The following is a 21,320-nucleotide window of genomic DNA, read 5'->3' on the forward strand; positions in this document are numbered from 1 at the left end:
TTAAAATAATCTTACCCGTGTCCATCCAGTACATGTTCGCATCCAGTGAAATCGTCAACCGACCAATGAAAGTGCATCTGTTCGAAGATATATTCGCCAATAAGAGGCCCTCCGCTTAGACGGGGTCGCGTTGGCGAATCTAGTGTAAAATACGCTGGAATGGAGAAAATTTTAACGTTAATAATCTTTAAATTAAAATCAAATGCAATTATTCATTTGTTTTCTGAAAAACTATGAAATATGCATTTCTTAATATAAATGTTTTTATATCAATTTGAATAGATCTACATAGAAACTGTACTCTCCCTAAACAAAAAATAACTTTTCAAAGGTGTTAATAAATTACGGAGTTATATTTCGGTGAGAAGGATAAAATTGTATGTTGTATTTTTTCAACTAAATTTTATTCTCCCTTTTTCGGAGACTTAAATATCTACTTAATCGCATTTCAAACTTTTTGACTGACATTTTGAGCAGTAATTAATTATGGAACTTTGCATCACCAAGAAATTATTTTTCAGGTTACGGATGTTGGTATTTTGGCTCGTAAATCTGAGTTAAATATAATTGATATTTTTTTGTGTATCAACAATAGTAGACAGAAAACACAACAGCTATAGGTAGTTATGTTTACCAGTTTGAACGGTGACTCACTGAGTAAGCCACTATTATTATAGGCAGTGCATATATTTTTGTTTCCAAAAGATTTCTTACAATTCCAATTTCTACAGTCAGTAGTGACCACTTACCATCGAATGGAATGAAAAAATCTATTTCTGAAATACAAACACGTTTGTCGCTTACAAAAACCATGTAAATATTTTACACATATTCTGTAAACGGTTTTCCTGTTTTGTACATATATCAACAGCATTATCCTACAATGTAAAGAGAAATTTAATCTTATAAATTCGTATAAAGCCAATCTTTGTTATGTTCAAAGTTAAACATTTTTTATTCACCAAGGAAATATACCATATATGAGAATTAATAGCACGTACCGAATTCACATGACGGTGATTTGTTTTAAGGATACATCCCAAAATTTAAATAAACATGTACATAATTTGATTGAATTTTTAATAGACTTTTTTTATACTACGTAATTTTAACACGAGGCTGTGGTGCTGCAGTATATCAATTTCAATGCCTTCACATCCACGGAGACAATTGATATATTATAACTCTGACTCTACGATTTCCGCCGGGCTTATAAAGTATCTTCGATATATACTTCTTTGTTTTGTTACTTTATATTTCCACAGATATGTTACCAGTGTCTTTACCATCATATATGTAATTTCTTTTTTTTGTGCCAGCATAACGTGCCAGCTCCGTACCGACCGATCGCAATTTAAATTTGTGAATTTGTAATATTTCAGATTTATGGTATTCATAAGCAATATAAATAAATGTCTGCAAAGAAGTCGTAGATTCGAGACGATTATGTATTCGTAACAAACAAAATATACACACAATATTAAACGCATAGATCCTTACATTCATAAAACATTAAATTTTAGACAACAGATTACAGATTATGTCATTGGTTCAATCATATATTCAGGACTAGTTATGGTACTTGTTATATAACCACACGTTTCCTCGATTGTTGGAATAATATTATGAACATAACAAAATCAAAATCAAAATAAACTTTATTCAAGTGGGCTTTTACAAGCACTTTGAATCGTCATTTAACAATTAAGTGAAGCTACCACCGGTTCGGAAAGTAGATTCTACCGAGAAGAACCGGCAAGAAACTCAGTAGTTACTCTTTTTCAACATTTAAAAAAATACAGTCATGTCTGTTAATACAATTATTTAAATTAATATATCCTGCCTGGAAGTCAACAGGTATTAATTCCACGGCTTTTATCATCTACAAAATCTTGTATCCTGTATATATTGTAACAATATGACACAATACTTATATACAATAATAATATACATCAAGAATATAACGAAACAAAATATCTAAAGGATAAATGTCCGCGTAGAATGGTGGCAAGAATGCCAGCAGCATTTTAACCAGAAGAAGTCCCGTCATCAGTGGAAGCGATAGAGTGAGATGTCATAATCAATGACAATATTGATAATAAACAATAGTTATTTTGTAAATATACATTCGGGGTAAAAGGTTAAGGGAAAAGGTTCGTCACCTTAATATCTATTTTCGTGTGCTCAGTTTGAGCAACAATCTGCTTTAAAGATCGAGAATGACATATTTCGTCGCAATTATTTGATGTTTTGATTCAAAAGGTACTAAGAGTTTAAGACTTGATAAAGGAATTAATTTGAAAACCGACGAAGGTTGTGTTACTCCGACTGTACAATATAACATCAAGAATACAAAGCAGTTATACTTAATACTTGTACAAATGTTCGGAAATTCTTATCTAAAGATTAGGTAGTCCTAATCATTTATGTTTGGACAAAATCCCGCAAAAACGGAAAATAAAACCTCGATAAAAACATTTAAACAATAATAATTATTAATTACGTAACTAATTTTAATTCACAGTTCTATATATTTAAGGATTTAATGTCAATAATTCTTATGTAAATAAATGATGTGAGTTATACAAAAGTTTGTAAACCCGATTCTACTAAGCATGAAAAATTCGAACAAAAATTTTAACTCAATCTCTGTTGCTCGAAGAGGATTTAAAATTCAATTAAAAGATTTGAAAGTTAAATATGCTTTTGAAAAATAAAAAAAAATACATAATCACTCATTGTTATGCTAATACCTAAGATTATTACATCATTCATTTTGATAAGGATTAATAAATGATAAATATTTTAAGCGGATCGTACCTGAGTTTTGTAAACATTGTTTATAAAGTTGCTCAGTTTATCTCTAAAACGTATCTTAGTATTACAATATAATCTAGTGGATTATTCTATAGCTATACCGTTTCTATTCAATATCTTATAAACGAACGGAACATAAGTGTCACTTCATATAATATCCCAATGATTGATATGTTTATACTAATATTGTACAGAGTCTTGCGTGCATCTTAACCGATGATTGTGGGTTCAAACCCAGGCAAGCACCGCTGATTCATGTGCTTAATTTGTCTTTATAATTCATCTTGTGCTCAGCGGTGAAGGAAAACATCGTGAGGAAACCTGCATGTGACAAATTTCATCGAAATTCTGCCACATGTGTATTCCACCAACCTGCATTGGAACAGCGTGGTGGAATCTGTTCCAAACCTTCTCCTCAAAGGGAGAAGAGGCCTTTAGCCCAGCAGTGGGAATTTATAGGCTGTTGTTGGTTGTTGGGTACTAATATTATAAATGTGAATGTAACTCTGTCTGTCTATCTGTCTCGTTTTCATACCAAATCTACTGGACCGATCTCAATGAAATTTTGTACCCAAATAGTCTAGAGTCTGAGAAATGACATAGGCTACTTTTTAATTGGAAAAAAGAGTTGTAAAAAAGGTCTTATCAATGTAGTATTTTAAGTTAATTTGTAAATATATATCATATTTTCTACGCCAGCCAAGCCGCGGATTACAGCTAGTGTTAGTATAAGTAGTATTTGTTATGGTTGATTCGATCGTTGATTTAGAAACCAGTTTATGTGGCCGTAAATTTGTCCTGGGTTCAAGTCCCCAGTTGAACCGAAACCTAAAAATCTATTAGAAATAAGCAATGTTCATTATCTTACTTTACAATGATATTTACATGATACTTTTGGTTATGTCCTGACCGATTGGTTCACGCCACAAGTGTTCCTGATTAGGAACAATTGTGGATTACACATGAGAGTATATAAAAGCGTATAACTAATCGTTTACATGTAATATTTTTATAGTTTCATACTAATGTAATATTCAAAAAATAACATCCTGAAAATATCATCTCTTTTTTTTTGAGCCCAGGTTTTGGAGCCCAGTTTATCACTCTACTCCAATACCAGTCGATAGATACACTTTGGAATTATGTCCTCCAAATCTGAGCACAAGATGAATTATAAACACAAATTAAGCTTATGAAAATTCAGTGATGCTTGTTTGGGCCTGAAACCGCAATTACCACTTTCAAAATTGGAACAGGACAGCACTCATTTTTACGTAAACTCTTTAAGCAATAGTATGATTTTAATTAAAGTCATTTTCAATTTTAAGATAATAATTTTAATGGAGTTTTATAATATTGTAAGCAAAAGTTTCTCCTCAGTTCTATGTATAATCTACAAACTTCATTTTAATTTAATCTCGTGAGATGACGATTCAAAATCTAGCAAAAGCCTACTTGAATAAAGTATTTTAATTACGATAATTAATTTTATAAATTACACATAACTTATTACCAACAATTTCTTTACATTTTAAAACAACTACATAGATGTTTATTATAAAATATTGTTTACGTAATAAGACAATCGTGTCTTCGAATCGATTTATTGAATACAATGCTAGTTGTAAGGCTTTACCCGCACGAATTTTTTTTTATGATATAGGTTGGCGTACGAGCATATGGGCCACCTGATGGTAAATGATCACCATTACCCATAAACAATGACGCTGTAAGTAATACTAACTATTCCTTAAATCTTCAATGCGCCACTAACCTTGGGAACCAAGATATTATGTCCCTTGTGCCTGTAGTTACACTGACTCACTCATCCTTCAAACAGGAATACCACAATAATGATTACTGTTGTTTGGCGGTAGAATAACTGATGAGTGGGTGATACCTACCCAGACGGGCTTGCACAAAGTCCACCACCAAGTAAATTAATATAAAATAATAAATATAAAAAAATTACATATAACTCAAAACTTAAAAATGTAGTCTAGGACCTTCTCCGAAACTCAAACAATCCCTGTACCAAATTCCATCTAAATCCGAAGTAACAGACAGCGTTTCTTTCGCATTTATACTATTAGTATAGATAAATATACGTCATCATACGTTTAAAAAAATAAAACGATAAAAAACTCCCTTAAATCCATTTTGACGTGTTCTGATAAATGTGCCAAGATGCTCGTAATAGCGAAGTGATGAATAGCACGTGTTTTAGTATATTATATATATCTTATCTCTTGACGTATTAGCTAACTGTATTGATGACCAAAAATTCTTTAGATAAATAAATAGAGGCCGGTTCAGTGGTAACGATCCGAAGGATTTAGCTTCTAAAGGAGTTTGATGTATTGGAAAAGTTAATCCAAATTTAAAATTTTGTTTAATGCTTGGTATTAAAACATTGTCTGAAAGATGATATGGCTGGAAAGAATGTTACTTGTGAGATGACGTCCGATATAGAAGTAGGGAAGAAGAAGGCATGCTGCGCTGACTATAAGTAAAATTGTCATAAGGGCAGGAGAATGATGATTAGCTTGGTATTAAAACAATTTATGACGATTATTTTTATATCGAGTTACTATTATCGGTAGGTGGTTGACTTAGACCATTCTTTTTGCAAACAGCAAAACTTAGTTATGTCCAGTTTCAATTTGAAGATTAATGAGCGAACTACAGGCACAAGAGACACCTCAGCCCATGGGTGATGTAAAGAATAGTTAATTACCATCATATGGTCCATTTGACCGTCCACTTGTACAATAGAAATAAAATACGCTAACAGCCCATTAATGTCTCACTATTGGGAAAAAGTGTCTCTATTTGAGATCTGACCTATTCTAGTAAACATTGGTACTAAATGGTACAAAATTTCAATTACCATTTTATCATGACATCTTCCTTCACCGACACGAGATAAAAACAAATAAAGTCTGTCGTACTTCCCCGGCTAGAATCTTATGTCAAAGGTATACTAACTGTAACAATTTATTATAATCCATTAATCTCTTTAAGAATATACAAGAGGAATCACAAAATAAGTTTTAAGTATTACTTTTTTCTTTATATATTAGCCATAAGGAAGATAAGTTCAATTGTATGTAATGTATATATTGGTGTAATGAATTTATTTATTTTATGGATCCACTGTCTATAGTTTGCCAGATAGCCTACCTATGCGAGATGAGAGAGGCGAGATGGCCCAGCGGTTAGAACGCGTGCATCTTAACCGATGATAACGGGTTCAAACCCAGGCAAGCACCACTGAATATTCATGTGCTTAATTGTGTTTATAATTCATCTTGTTCTCGGCGGTGAACGAAAACATCGTGAGGAAACCTGCATGTGTCAAATTTCACAGAAATTCTGCCATATGTGTATTCCACCAACCCGCATTGGAACAGCGTGGTGGAATATGTTCCGAACCCTCTCCTTAATGGAAGAGCAGGCCTTAGCCAAGCAGTGGGAAATATACCATATATGAGATACTTACCTATGCTATAAAAAATAAGGGTGACAAACTATATAATGATTGATCTTAATCATAACTCATATTTGCGTCATTATACCGAAAGCGTGAACACAGATAGAAATGCTCGCACTGAAGAGGGATTACCCCCTTTCACAAGTCACAACCGGAGATTTGATGAACTCGAAAATCGCGAAGTCGCAATTTTTCAAGACCATTTTTAATTTTTAATCTCTCATAGCGTTACTTGAAACCGGCTCTCATTTTTCTATAAGTTTCTAAACGACTTTTTATCTAGCTTCTCGATTAATTTCCCTGAAACGTTGCCTGGAAAATATCCTTAATTTAAATATCAAAGAGATTTATCTAAAGGATAAGGTTAATGAACGTGTGTACTAAATAATTTGGGTTTATAAATAATATTTTGACGCCTATACCTCGATAAAATAACTGGCACAAGTGTATCTATTCACCAACCCGTGCCAATAGAGCAACGGGGTCAAATGAGTTCCTAAGATTGCCCTAAAAAGGAGGAAGGGAACTCTACATACACATTATTCAATTTATAAGTTTGGCAGTTGGCTGTGTTCGTTCTCTTTCGCCTTTAAAAGTGAATTATAAAAGTCAAGAACTGGAAGCTGCATTTCCATTTCAGTATTCGTTATGTTAATTTCCCTTGAAAATTGCCATCTTGATCAAATAATATGTCGAGCAAACAATTGAACTTCGCGAGAATGATTTATTTTTCCATATGTTTCGTGATCTCAGAATAAAATAATTTTCAAGAACACAAAATTTACCGAGGAATTGGTTTATATTGGTTAGGAATTCGATGGCAGAATGATGAAATACCATGATCGGGCAATAAAAATGATACCTGTTTGTCCTGTATTGAGTAGAACTCCATTGGAGTCGTTGTCCCAATAGCGCTTGAAGCGGAGTGGTTCCAGTGATGACCAGGTCGGACAGCGCTGTACAGCAATAGCGATAGGCGACTGAGAGGCTCGGAGTTTTGAAATCTGTTCCGCTGTCGAATAAAAATTTTAAAAATTAAGTCTATTAGATTGCTAAGTGTTTAACGGCTGTTGGAAACCTAAGATTTCTACGTCACATTTTTTCAATAATTTTTTTTTGTATTAGGTTGGCGGACGAGCTTATGGGCCACCTGATGGTAAATGGTGGAAGAAATACTAACTATTCCTTACATCGCCAATGCGCCACCAACCTTGGGAACTAAGATGCTATGTCCCTTGTGCCTGTACTAATACTGGCCCACTCACCCTTCAAACCGGAACACAACAATACTGCGAACTGTTGTTTAGCGATGGAATATCTGATGAGTGGATGGTACCTACCCAGGCGGGCTATCACATAGCTCTACCACTAAATTATTCACTTATAATTAAGATTCTACTGAAAATATAATTCGCTGACTAAGACTGAGGAATCATAATTTATTTAAAAAGTCTCGTCGTCTGTCTGGCATTTTAAAAATTTCGATTTTATCTAAAAAAGTTATCAATTGGTCTACAGTTTGAACGTTTAAGGATAGTGAACCCTAGTACCACCATCCAGAAAATATATATCTACTTTGTATGAAAACGAAATATTTATATAGACAAATGGAAAAGGGGAATTAAAAAATAAACAATATAACGTCCAAATTATATTTATCATGATTGAGTGGGTTAGATAATATCAGTTTTGTTAATATCTCCAACATACTTGTATTAATATAAAATACATGAATACAAGAAATTTCTTAGAAAAAAATGATGCATTCAGTGCACCCTCATTAAAAAATGATTATCACTCTTATATAATAATTAACTAACGTTTGTGTTTTTAGCGATTTTATGCAATGATGATAACACTTTGTTGATATAAAACATCGTCAGGAAACCTGCATGTGTCAAATTTCATAGAAATTCTGCCACATGTGTATTCCACCAACCCATACGGGAACCGCGTTAGGGAGTTTGTTTCAAACCTTCTCTTCAAAAAAAAAAAGGGGGGTAAGCCCCCCTTTCCCTTTTTTTGCACAAACTGCTCGGCTAAGGAGCAGTGGAAAATTTACAGGCTGTTACTGTTTGTTGTTATGGGAACTTCTTTGGATGATTCTGAATGAATCCAACATAACAATGAAGAGGAGGCCTGAAGTTCATACCGACAATTAACCTTTAAGATAAGGACTTTAAAAATATTCAATTCGAAACGGATTTATGGCACATTTATGCAATGATAAAACATCATATAAATATAATAAAATTTACAAGGAAAGATAAAACATTAGATCAAATAAATCTGATCTTATCCTCAAAGCAAAGTTACTTAAACATTCTTGAAACTTCTTTCACAAGATGGTCTGAGTATTATGCAATTCGTTCGTGAAACATTCAATACGAAATTTCGATCGATTTTTCAACTAGTTCACATTGTTCAGTTCAAAGTTCGTTTCCATTGTTTTACTAGACTCACTATAAAAAAAAACTGTTTTCAACGGTGACCTTACTTATGTATATCAAATATTTCACTTACCATCTGAAGCAGCTGTGTTTGAAGAGCAAACTTTGAGTGACCTTGGTCTTGGCGACATTATATTAAAATTATATGTAAAACAGTCTATATGTATATCCTATGTAAGCGCTTTGGTTAGTAGTGGATCGAAATCGTCGAATTCTAAGTCGTAACTCGGATGATTAGATAAAAAAAATCCCATTATCTTTGGGCGATTGGTTGACAACGAAATTATTTAATACAGACATGTTTTCAGATAAAGAAATCAAATCAGATACTTTACGATATTGTAAACAAATACGTCATATTACTTTCATAAAATCCGTATTTATAATCAATACAATTGGTACAAATAAAAAAAAAAACTTTGATTATATTTTGTTCAGGAAATAACAATTATATTTATTGATACCATAAATAATAAAGATATAATTAAGGAACAAAAATTAAAATTATTTTAATTGAAATTAAAAAGTCATTAATTTGTGTGTAATTAGTAAGTTTCTCAGTATGGAAATTAGGTATGGCCATAATACTGAACGTAATTAAAAAATAATATCGATATTACGAAAATTTTTCAGTTGATTTTATTGCAAATCGATTATGTATATTTATTTGTAAAACATTATTAACATTCAAGTTTTGTTTTAAAAAAAATAATCGATAAATAAATATAAATACATAATGTGCCCTAAAACAATAAACGATAAATCCTATTCTGTTCTTACGTAAAAAAAATATTGAAAGAAAAAAAAACATTACACAACTTAACTAAGAATATTGAAAGTGATCCAAAAATAATACTACCAATACTACCATTGAAAGAAAGAAATAGTTTGACGAGTTAATAGTAAGTTATGTGGTTGATCGAAATATAAAAATTAGAAGTTAGTACACTTCTCTGTCTGAGAAGCATGTATATGCATTGGTCCTGTGCCTGATCTCTCTCCAATCCTGTTGACTTTGCTGTCCCATCGGGGCATGAGAGCGGATATAATTCAACTGTATTTGCACTCACAATATAGAGCTTGATAAATCTTGAAACTCAGAACTAGCCGGCTTTTAAGTTACGAAGCCAAGCCAACTAGAGCAGCGAGGTAGTTAATAAAACTGCTTATATATATTAAGATCATTATAGCTTCTTAAGAGAAAAATGGAGCAAGGGATTCTTCCAATATATTTCAAAGAATGTGAAGTAGACGAGACATAAACAAGGTCTGCATTGAATAATAATTTGAATTTTGATATATATGTATATATATTTATCTCAAATCAATCTGTATACATTATTCAATGCCTGTGTAATGTATGAAGGTCATGTGAACCCAAAACAATTTATTGTCTGGACACCGAAATCAAACCCAATACTTAAGAATATACAGCATTATAAGCTACCCGAGAAAAGCAAGGCAGTTCTCACAAAAGATATATCTTGTATAAGTGTTCTCATATTTTCTATTTATGGAATATCCATAAAACCCAACAATTTCAACGTTAGCTATAACATGTTTAATTAAACCGCATCATAAAATTTAAAAAATGTCGATTATCCACTATTTCAATTAAAGTTTTTTTTTTTTTATTTATATAATTATTTATATTCACTCGTCACTTAGAGATACTGATGATTATTTAAATATATATATCCTAATTAAATATAAACATAAACATAAAATAAAAAAGATCGAACCCAACACCAAGCAACACTAACCACAGCACTAGTTTTCATTCTCAAACAAATTACATAAAAAATAATCAATCGTGTTTACACTCAAATGAAATATTTAGTGAATTTGTTTATCTAAGTAATATATCACTTATATCTAGGTGTATTATATATGGATAAGCAAACTTTTCATAGATATATGACAATTGTTTGCGCCACTGTGACCATTAGATAACTAATGTTCTCTGTGTAACCAATTTTATAACGTCAATGCGATTATTACAAATCAAAGAATCGAAAAAGTAAGGACTTGCATCAATGCAATTATTTATCAGCCCATTACATACATATGTATATTTTAATTTTATATCTGTATGTGTCTAAATAATATTAGCATAGATATAGAAACTCCTTTGAGAGGAATATCCGAAAATTTTCAACAAACATTTTCTGCCACTCTGTGGTAGTAGCTTCCACTGGTGGACTTTTCGAACCGATATGACTAACCTTCAGGAAAAGAGCGTACTCATTCCTTAAAGGCCGGCAACGCACCTGCAAGCCTTCGTGTTGCAAATTCCATGGGCTTGGCATAATCACTTTCCATCAGGTGAGCCTCCAACAATTTTGCCACTTTTGACATAAAAAACGGGCTAACAGGATCCCAGAAAAGAATCTAAAAAACAATTTGAAGGTATATTTGTGTTCAAAAAGTCATTTCACAATTATTGAATTCATTGATTGATTTCAATTAACAGGAAATGAGACGATGGCCTCTTGGTTATTTATAATAGAAACCAATGATTCTTCACAGGTGAAGGTATATTATTTTGCGAACCGATGATTGGAGTAATTTGATAATAAATAAGTAAATACAAAATTGTCTTATTATTTAATGCTCATATACAGTAACAGTAACAGCCTCTAAATTTCCCAAAACTGGCAAAGACCTCCTCTCCCATTTTGTAGAAGGTTTGGAACATATTCAACCACGCTGTTCCAATGCGGGTTTGTGGAATACACATGTGACTCGATGTTTTTCTTCACCGCTGAGCACGACCAATTGTAAAATTACAACTAATAATTCTAATATAACACCAGTTTCTTTCTGTGTTCGTATATATAGTTACAATCAACGTTTTTTGTCCACAAAGCCTTACCCTAAAACAATAAGCTAAGCTATACCCAAACAAAATAAAACTAGTTATATATTGTCATATGAAACACTGCCTTACAAACGCAACGGCAAACGTGTAATTGAAAATCTATATACGTTATTCAATTTTCAACCTTATCACTGATCAATAAAGTGTTCTTTTACTCTTCATGATGTGCATTGGAACATTTATTTAATAATTCAAATAATTGATCGATATTGACCTTTGTTACTGCAATTTTCTTATAAATAAGAAACGTTTATTGATCGACTTTTGCCACTAACTGTATTTGATCTCAAGAAAGAGGTCTTACTTGCAGTTTTATGATCATATCACATGATAATCTCATACATTCGCGTTGACAATTTTACTGCAGATTTAGTAGCGTATACGGTGTTGGTGGTAGTGATCAATAGGGCATGTCATGGGTTAGGATTATGAGTATTATTTTGTGCAAATAAATCTGCTTTTAATATTTCTTCAGTTGCAGATTGGATATAGGAGTGTAAGATGGGGAGTACAGTGTATAGCTGCTGTGTTTGTTGGCAGCTGTTTTTATTTACATACGCTTGAGTGTAATCATACTGCATGGTAAGTGATACATTCAAAAATGGAAGGCGTTCATCTAGATGATTCCTATTCCTACCCTTTGCCTTGAAATTGTTTTTTATTTGTAATGCTTAAGATACACAGACATCGGAAGAACGTTTTACATTTATTCTGTGTATACATAAGGAAATGAGGAAGCGAACCCATTCGTATGGATAGGTAGAATTTTGATAACATAATAGTGTAGTTTGTGAGGCGTCTGGTTGTCTTTTGGTGTAAAAATAATTTTGTACTATAATATGAACAGCGTAATTGAATCTGCATAAATTGGAGGACTTTTTATACAATTTTTCGTCGACTGCAATGGCTTTAGACTTAATTTGCAATAGCATATATAAAACTTTGTGCAAAGAAACCCATTAGATTAAATTTACTTAGTGGTACATTTTCTGTTCTACTTCTATAATGACATTTTTAAGTTTTTTTTTTTTATTCTCGTATAGTATTAATAGAAAGCGTTCGATAATTAAAATTTATGAATTGAAGTAGTGTCTGCCTTTGAGTATTGGTGCTCATGCATTGGGATACGTTTACATATTCATGTATACTCTTCTAATTTCCTTTTATGGAGGCAGGCAAATTACTTATCGTAAATAGTCAACACTAAGATGCACTGGAGCTGTAGAGGAGCAGATACAATCACCAATCAATTTAATCATTTCTGACATCGCCAATTCGACACAAATCCTCAGAACTATTTCTTTTGTACATATACTTATACTGATATACACATACTTATACTACTCATCTTCCAAAGCTAACACAATAATAATTTCATTAAGTAAGTTAATTTATAGTTTAAGTACTAAAATTTCAGGAATTTTCTAGTTGACGTCCACGGCTACGGTCGCGTTTTAGGGGTTGGCTGTCACGTGTTAGGCAAACAGAGTATCCTATATCCTTCTTTGAAGTTAAGAGTTCAAGCTCTCTTAGTACCAAACTCCGTCAAATTGGGCTCAGTGGTTTGGCGATGAAAGAATATAGACAGACAGAGACACTTTCACATTTATAAGTATGAATAGTTCCTCATGCATTTGTTATCTTCACAAACTATAATATACTTAGACAATCGTCAAAATGCCACACCTCTCTTCTCATCTCCCAGCAACACTTCACTCCACTTATCATCATCATCGATACAAAAATATAAAAAAAATACTGAGAGATTTTCTCTAGCATGAAGTTGGATTTAGATAACTAAAACCAGCTTAATTCTAGACTTGCACTGAACCATATCTCAACATATATGAACATATATATCGTGATACGGCTCAGTGCAAGTTTAACATGATTAACCACAACAATCAATCACTAGAATCAAAACTACATATTCTACTGGATTATAAGTGATAAACAGCCCGAGGTACACATTCATTCACTTTGGTATCGGTGTTGAAATTTATCCATACTAATATTATAAATGCGAAAGTAACTCTTTCTATCTGTCTCGCTTTCACGCCAAAACTACTGGACCGATTTTTATGAAATTTGTTACAAAAATATTTAGAGCCCGAGAAAGGACGTAGGACATACATTTTAATTGGAAAAAAGTCTTGTATACAAAGAGGTCTTACATCAATGGAATATTGTATATATATTCATATTCTACGCAAGCAAAGCCATAGGTAACAGCTAGTTTTTATATATAGTTATGAATTTTAAGTCGATAGCATAACAAATAGCATTGGAATCCTGCCAGTTTCATCTTAATGTCGATTTCAAATATTTCAGTTATCTATTACAAAACCTTAGTACCTAATAAATGATTTATTTTTAGACGAACATCTCCATTTCTTTTCAGTTTAGCTTACTCTCCCCGTTTTTTCTGACGGGTAGTCTGCAGCGGTATTTCTTCTGACGGGTACAGGAATGTTCCATACAATTATAGCTTACTACCTCACTTACATAAACCTCATTAACCCATATTTAACAACCCCTGATACATTCTATTTTGACATTTGTAAATATAAAACTTAAACTAAAAACTCATTTCTCGGTGTCTTTTTATTGGATACTTAGTTATTTATTATTTTATAATCTATACCATTGGTAGGAATCATAAATAATTAATCTTAAACACAGTATAAAATAAAGTCGCTTACCGTTGTCTATCCCTGTGTATGCTTAGATCTTTGAAATTACACAACGGATTTTGATGCGGGTTTTTTTAATAAATAGATTGATTCGAGAGGAAGATTTATGTGTATAATACATGCAGAAATAAATAAATAATTTTAGAGGTTTCTAATGTGATGTCGTAAATAAACATTATTTTGCGCTTACATTGCAAACTCTGGTTGAACCCTACAACATACACAATATAATGTACTGCAATATTGTACCTTATCAAAAAGGTTATCAAAAACGTTCGCGATGGTATATGTATCTCTTAGAGATAACCCACAATAACCATTTTTTATCCTTTACTTTTTAAGAGAAATAATGGCTTATTTTTGAAGCAATATAAGCATAATTCCTTACCCAATAGAATACCTTAAATTGTGAATTTCGTATTGTGAATTTGAATTTCATAGCACACTTTTTGAATTTCATATAGATCAATTTGGCCCTTTACAACATGTGATTTGACTGAATATTTTCAAAGATATTACAAATTTAAAATGCAGGGACATGTGGCAGAATTTCTATGAAACTAGACACATGCAGGTTTGCTCACGATGTTTTCCTTCATCGCCGAGCAGGACATGAATTATAAATACAAATTATGCACATGAATATTCAGTGGTGCTTGCCTGGGTTCGAACCCGCTGGGTTCACTCCCAAGGTTCAATATATAAATAATAATAAATAAATATGAGACAACATCACATACATTACTCTGATCCCAATGTAAAAGCACTTGTGTTATGGAAATCAGAAGTAACGACGGTACCACAAACACCCAGACGACATAGAAAACTAATGGTAATCTACATCGACTCGGGAATCGAACCCGGGAAATCGGAGTGGCGTACCCATGAGAACCGGCGTACACACCACTCGACCATGGAGGTCGTCGAATATATGTTTCGATAAAAACTTTTTGACATTTAAAATGTTATTCACGAACCCATAATGATTGTCGTAGATAAGGACTGATCTTGACCAACGTTTTTATCAATTCAATGTCGATGTTGTTTATTTATCTGTCCCACCTCATTGATTGGAATACGCTATATCTAAACATCCTGTTTTGATGTTTCCTGGATTATAGACTTTCAAATTAGGAACATATTACTTTTTTTATGGTATAGGTTGGCGGACGAGCATATGAGCCACGTGATGGTAAGTGGTAACCATCACCCATAAACAATGACGCTGTAAGAAATATTTACTATTCCCTACTTCGTCAATGTGCCACAAACCTTGGGAACTAAGATATTATGTCCCTTGTGCCTGTAGTTACACTGACTCACTCACCCTTCAAATCGGAACACAACAATACTGAGTACTGTTATTTGGCGGTAAAATAACTGATGAGTGGGTGGTATCTACCCAGACGGGCTTGCACAAAGTCCTACCGCCAAGAAAATAACTACTAATAACGTAACTATCAAAGCTTTGTATGATATATCTTCAACGACTACTATACATACATTGAAAGGATATTTGGCACTGAACGATTATTTCTCGCTAGCATGTAGTAAAAAAGTTCCTACTATCTCGTTGAACTAACGGCTATATATAACCACAGATCCCTTGATCCTAGGTTCAAATTTCAGTTCGGATCAATAAAAAAATAATGGATTTTTCAATATTTTAAAGCTGTTGATATTGCGCCTGAACTCACTCGGTCTTGTTGGATTTGTCATCCCATCGGATTATAAGAGAGAGAAAATAGATGGTACATCCTGTTATACTTACACTTGGAACACTTTGATATGTGCCAGCGTCATTATCCTCCTGCCCTTATCCCAATTTTACTTGTGACTTATTCCATACTTACCTTTCTGACGTCATCTCACAAGTATAGTACGACACAACTTAGATGTAGCATCGGCAATTCGTAAAACCGATCACATTTGAATTAAGTACGCTATCCCATTATCAATATTTAATTATCACGTGAATATGATCTTTACACAAATGTAATAATTTGTAATATCATATGATCTAATATATTCGTCAATTTGACACGTCGATTTGGATGCACTTGCTTTCTCTGGCGCAAGAATCTATAGCGACGAATAGCGTCGAATGGCGCGATAGGGAGCTATTTCGATTGGTTGTGTAAATCGGCAGTAATCGGCTCTATTTTCATTTCATTGCATTTTCCGATGCTACATCTAATTTGTATCGTACTATGACATTCTTTCCAGCTAAATCGTCTTTCACACAAATCCATCCATCGTGTTTATGGTCGATTACGGAACCACTGATTACTATTTCAGTCGGTCAGGATGACGTCATCTTCATCAAGATATTCGAATTTCAAAAGTTAACAAAGCAAAACCTTATTCTTTTATCAATTAATTAAAATGTTTATTATGGTGTCGCTGATTTATCAGCGTCATTATATGCTGGAGATTACCACCGAAATGCTGGGTAGGATAAAATGTAAGGGCTCCCAATTTGTCAACGGTCAACGCGAAACCTTAATTCACGAAAATTCCATTAAATAAATTGCTACGAGTAAAATGAAATAGAATTTTACACAACATAAAACTTTGTAAATTTGAAAGTAACTTCTGCACGTTTCAACGTCGGAAGTAGTTTTAACGTTTAAAAATCTTAAATAGATTTCGTCTATGGTTGAATTGAGAACTATTTTATATTTAGAAAGATAATGTATATGCTTTTATATATCATTATAGTAACTAACATTTTGTTATTGTTACAAGTTACATAGGAATTTTTAAAAACAATCTTGTAAATAATCTTAATAATTCTCAAACGTTAATTTAATTAATTGTGTTCATTATTTAATAAATAATAAACAATTTCATGTCCCACGACATATCTAAATTTTTTTTTTTAATTAAAAAATTACTATAGTTTGTTCGCGTTAAGAATGCAGTGAGTTGTCATTGTTTACCGGCTTTACTCCGCCCCCTGACCAATCAAAGCTTTTTTAACAGCAGGGTGAAGGTGTATGCATATTTGTGTTAAAATTCCAACAAATTATATTTGTTTTTTTTTTTTTTATAATAATATAAGTATTCCCCAACTCTACCCGTGGGTGTCGTAAGAGGCGACTAAGGGTTTATATTAGGGCCCAGTGCATATCATCTGCACTTTGGGCCACCCGCACGGTGGCGGGTAAACCACCACGATAGCATTCCCAAGGAGGGTTAGTGTCAGGCAGGCGGCCGATTTTAAAAATACAAGCCGAAACATTTACAGCCTTGACAATGAAAACCATAAGAATGATAGGGCTAGGGCGTACCCCACAGGCGACGCGCAGGAGCAGCACCCGGCCCCTGTGGGAAATGGACAAGGGTTGTCGCACCAAAACGGGCGGGTGCGACGTAAGAAGCGAGCTCGAAGTGTGAGAGAGGTAAAATTGAGGTATGCGAGTTGGAATGTAGGAACGATGTCTAGAAGAGGAAGGGAGCTAGCAGATGTTTTGAAAAGGCAACGGATAAATGCAGCGTGCCTGCAAGAGACAAAGTGGAAGGGTGCAAGGGCTAGGGAAATAGGAGAAGGATATAAGTTATTCTATTGTGGAAGTGATGGCAAGAGAAATGGTGTGGGTATAGTTTTAGATAGTAGGTTGAAAGAATGTGTGGTTGATGTAAAAAGAGTGAGTGATAGACTGATAGCGATTAAATTAATTGTGGATGGCGTGACACTGAATTTAATAAGTGTATACGCGCCACAGTCAGGCTGTGAGGAAAGCGTGAAAGAAAAGTTTTTGGAGGATTTTGATTGTCTGCTGATGGATTTACAGGATAGCGAGGAAGTCTATGTGGGTGGTGACTTTAATGGCCATGTAGGAAAAGAGAGTGATGGATATGAGAGAGTGCATGGTGGGTTGGGATTTGGAAACCGGAACGCTGACGGCGAGGCACTTTTACAAGCTGCCTGTGCCTTCGACCTGGCTATAACAAACACGTGGTTTAAGAAAAAAGAGGAACACCTAATAACTTACAAGAGTGGCCACCACGCGACACAGATAGGCTATTTCCTAGTGAGGCGAAGGAGTCTATGCTGTGTCAAAAACTGTAAAGTGCTGCCAGGCGAAGCTTTAGTCACCCAACACAGACTAATCCTAATGGATTTTAAATTAAGTGTCTCGCCCAAAAACAGCCGAACACGGCCCCCTCCTAAGACAAGATGGCGTATGTTAGAGAATGATGAATGTGCTATTAGATTTAGGAACCAAATATTGGAGAAAATGATAGAAATGAGTGATATGAAAGAGACATTGGCGAATGAATGTTGGATGGAGATGGCTAGGTATATAAGGAAGGTCGCAAAAGATGTGTTTGGAGAGTCGAAAGGAAAGGGTTTAATAGATAGGATACCTGGTGGTGGAATGACGAAGTGCAAAATGTATTGAAAGAGAAGAAAGTGGCATTTAAAGAATGGCAGGTTGTAAAAAATGTGAATGCAAGTTTGAAAGATAAAAAAAAGGAACTTTATGGGGAATTTAAGAGGAGAGCAAAGAAGGTGGTAGCGGTTGCCAGAGCGAAGGCACAGGAGAGGTTATACAACTCACTGAATAGCCCGAGAGGCCAGAAGGATCTCTACCGAATTACGAAAGAGAGAGAAAGACGATCGAGAGATATAACATATATCAAATGCATGAAAGATGAGGCTGGTAAAGTTTTATGTAAAGATGAGGAAATAAAAGAAAGATGGAAGGTCTATTTTGAAAAGCTTATGAATGAAGAAAATGACTGGAATGGTGTTCTTCGAGAGGCGCAAGTAAATAAGGGATTAGTAAGAGAAATTAGCATGGATGAGGTAATGACAGCAGTCAAAAGCATGAAAAATGGGAAGGCTTTGGGTCCAGATGATATACCAGTTGAAGTATGGAAGATATTAAAGAGTGAAGGATGTATGTGGTTGACTTTATTCTTCAATAAGATGTTGCATGAAGAAACCATCCCACAAGAATGGTGCAGTAGTTCACTAGTGCCCATCTTCAAAAATAAAGGAGATGTACAGGATTGCAACAACTATAGAGGGATTAAGCTCATATCACATACTATGAAAGTATGGGAGAAGGTAATAGAGAGAAGATTGCGAGAAGAGAGTGAAATTACCGAAAATCTGTTTGGGTTTATGCCAGGTCGAGGGACAATGGACGCTATCTTTGCACTCCGCCAATTGTGCGAGAAGTACAGACGTGCTCACAAGAACCTGCACATGGTGTTCATTGATCTCGAGAAAGCCTATAATAGGGTGCCTCGTGAGGTGTTATGGTGGGCATTGAAAGAGAAAGGTTTGCCTGGGAAGTATGTGGAGTTAATTCGTGCTATGTACAAGGGATCTTGTACCTACGTCCGATCGTCTGCCGGTAACACCGACCGGTTCAATGTGGCTGTAGGTTTGCACCAAGGGTCGGCTCTAAGTCCTTACCTCTTCCTGTTGGTTATGGACGCTCTAACGGCGGACATACAGGAGGAGGCACCCTGGTGCATGCTTTTTGCCGACGACATTGTACTGGTTGGTGAAGATGGACCTGAGATCCAGAGCAGATTGGAGGATTGGCAACGGAAACTGGAGAATGTTGGCCTGAAAATCAGTAGAACGAAGACTGAATACATGTTCTGCGATTTCGGCGGTCTCTCCGGTCCTGAAGCCATAGCGCTTGATGGCGCAGCTCTTCCAGTCTGCTCCGACTTCCGGTATCTCGGTATCTCACTCATTCAAGGCGATGGCGAAATAGATCGAACGGTGAAGCACAGGATTAACACAGGGTGGATGAAATGGCGGCAGGTTACGGGAACAATTTGTGACCCCCGTATTCCCCTTAAACTTAAGGGGAAGATCTATAAGACCATGATCAGACCTGCTGTCCTGTATGGATCAGAGTGTTGGGCTACAAAAGGGATGACTGAAAGACAGTTGCATGTTGCGGAGATGAGAATGCTGAGAGGAATGTGTGGTGTTACGCGAATGGATAGAGTAAGGAATGAGTATATAAGAGGAAGTTTGAAAGTGACACCGATAGCCGAGAAGTTATGTGGAAGGCGGCTATCATGGTATGGGCATGTAATGCGGAGGAATGAGGAACACATTGTGAGGAAGGCCTTGAGCATGGATGTGGATGGATATAGAGGTAGAGGACGACCAAGGAAACGATGGATGTATTGTGTGAAAGACGATATGGCTAGAAAGAATGTTACTTGTGAGATGACGTCTGACAGAGAAGTATGGAAGGAGAAAACATGCTGTGCCGACCCAAAATAAAATTGGGATAAGGGCAGGAGAATTATGAATAATATAAGTAATCATTTTTTTAAATATCAGTAATAATAATAAAAATTTAAATAAATGAACAATTTAAACAAACAAATTACTTGTGAACAACTTATATCACTCGATCCTAAGGTTCCTGCTTTATAGTAAAACCAATAGCTGCCACTGAAAGTCATGTTTAATTAATTTTTTTCGAACTGTGTACTACTGTTGGCCTTTTTGGCCTCTACAGCGTCACCGGGGTGTTTAATCCACAAAATTCTTAACACTATATACAATCGTTTGCGAATCTTGCCATCGCGATGTAGAAATTTACATACTTTGTCATAAGGTCATCTAGTAGCTATAGGCTACATTAATTATTACGTGTAAAGTTTGAATAAATTAAATATAAATATATAAAGAAACAAAATTTAAATTATAAAAATATCAGTTAATAATTAATTAAATGTGAACTTGACTTTGTAATTTGAAAAGATTTGATTGGTCAAAGGGGGCGGAGTCAAGTCGGTAAACAATGACAACTCACTGCATTCTTAACGCGAACAGACTATAATATTGCTATTCATCCCCCCTTTTTAGGCTTATAACTTGTGTTAGGAGTGACGACACTAGCCGAAGGGGTCAGGATCGATATAAGCCATTGCGCTATGGACACTTGAATTAAGAAAACTCTTATGAGATTCCACTTCTACATATATTGACGAAT

The 21,320-nt window shown here is 34.4% G+C and overlaps 2 protein-coding genes across 2 annotated transcripts in view; one reads left to right on the forward strand and one right to left on the reverse strand.

The window, feature by feature from the left end:
• The window catches only part of LOC124532613 (carbonic anhydrase 1), a 29,460-nt gene extending 20,477 nt beyond the window's left edge, over positions 1-8,983 (reverse strand). Inside the window, exons 1-3 of the mRNA XM_047107598.1 lie at positions 8,834-8,983; positions 7,173-7,322; positions 16-154 (exon numbers count right to left, since the gene is read on the reverse strand). Coding sequence (XP_046963554.1) covers positions 16-154; positions 7,173-7,322; positions 8,834-8,891 — 347 coding nt within the window. The 5' untranslated portion in view covers positions 8,892-8,983. The remainder of the gene's footprint in view (positions 1-15; positions 155-7,172; positions 7,323-8,833) is intronic.
• An 8,791-nt stretch (positions 8,984-17,774) lies between these two features.
• LOC124532423 lies at positions 17,775-21,278 on the forward strand. The gene is made up of 4 exons (XM_047107326.1): positions 17,775-18,371; positions 18,839-19,631; positions 19,866-20,037; positions 21,194-21,278. The coding sequence occupies exons 1-4, from the start codon at positions 17,775-17,777 to the stop codon at positions 21,276-21,278; spliced, it is 1,647 nt and encodes a 548-aa protein (XP_046963282.1).
• The last annotated feature ends 42 nt before the right edge of the window (positions 21,279-21,320 follow it).

The sequence above is a fragment of the Vanessa cardui genome, chromosome 9 (genome assembly GCF_905220365.1).
Source record: "Vanessa cardui chromosome 9, ilVanCard2.1, whole genome shotgun sequence".
Lineage (NCBI taxonomy): Eukaryota > Metazoa > Arthropoda > Insecta > Lepidoptera > Nymphalidae > Vanessa > Vanessa cardui.

Coding starts and splice junctions, on each gene's coding strand:
- LOC124532423 (XM_047107326.1), top strand. CDS start 17,775: ATGTCTAGAAGAGGAAGGGAGCTAGCAGATGTTTTGAAAAGGCAACGG. Junction 19,632..19,865: donor GTGGGCATTGAAAGAGAAAG/GTTTGCCTGGGA, acceptor TGGTTGGTGAAG/ATGGACCTGAGATCCAGAGC. Junction 20,038..21,193: donor CCAGTCTGCTCCGACTTCCG/GTATCTCGGTAT, acceptor CCCCCTTTTTAG/GCTTATAACTTGTGTTAGGA.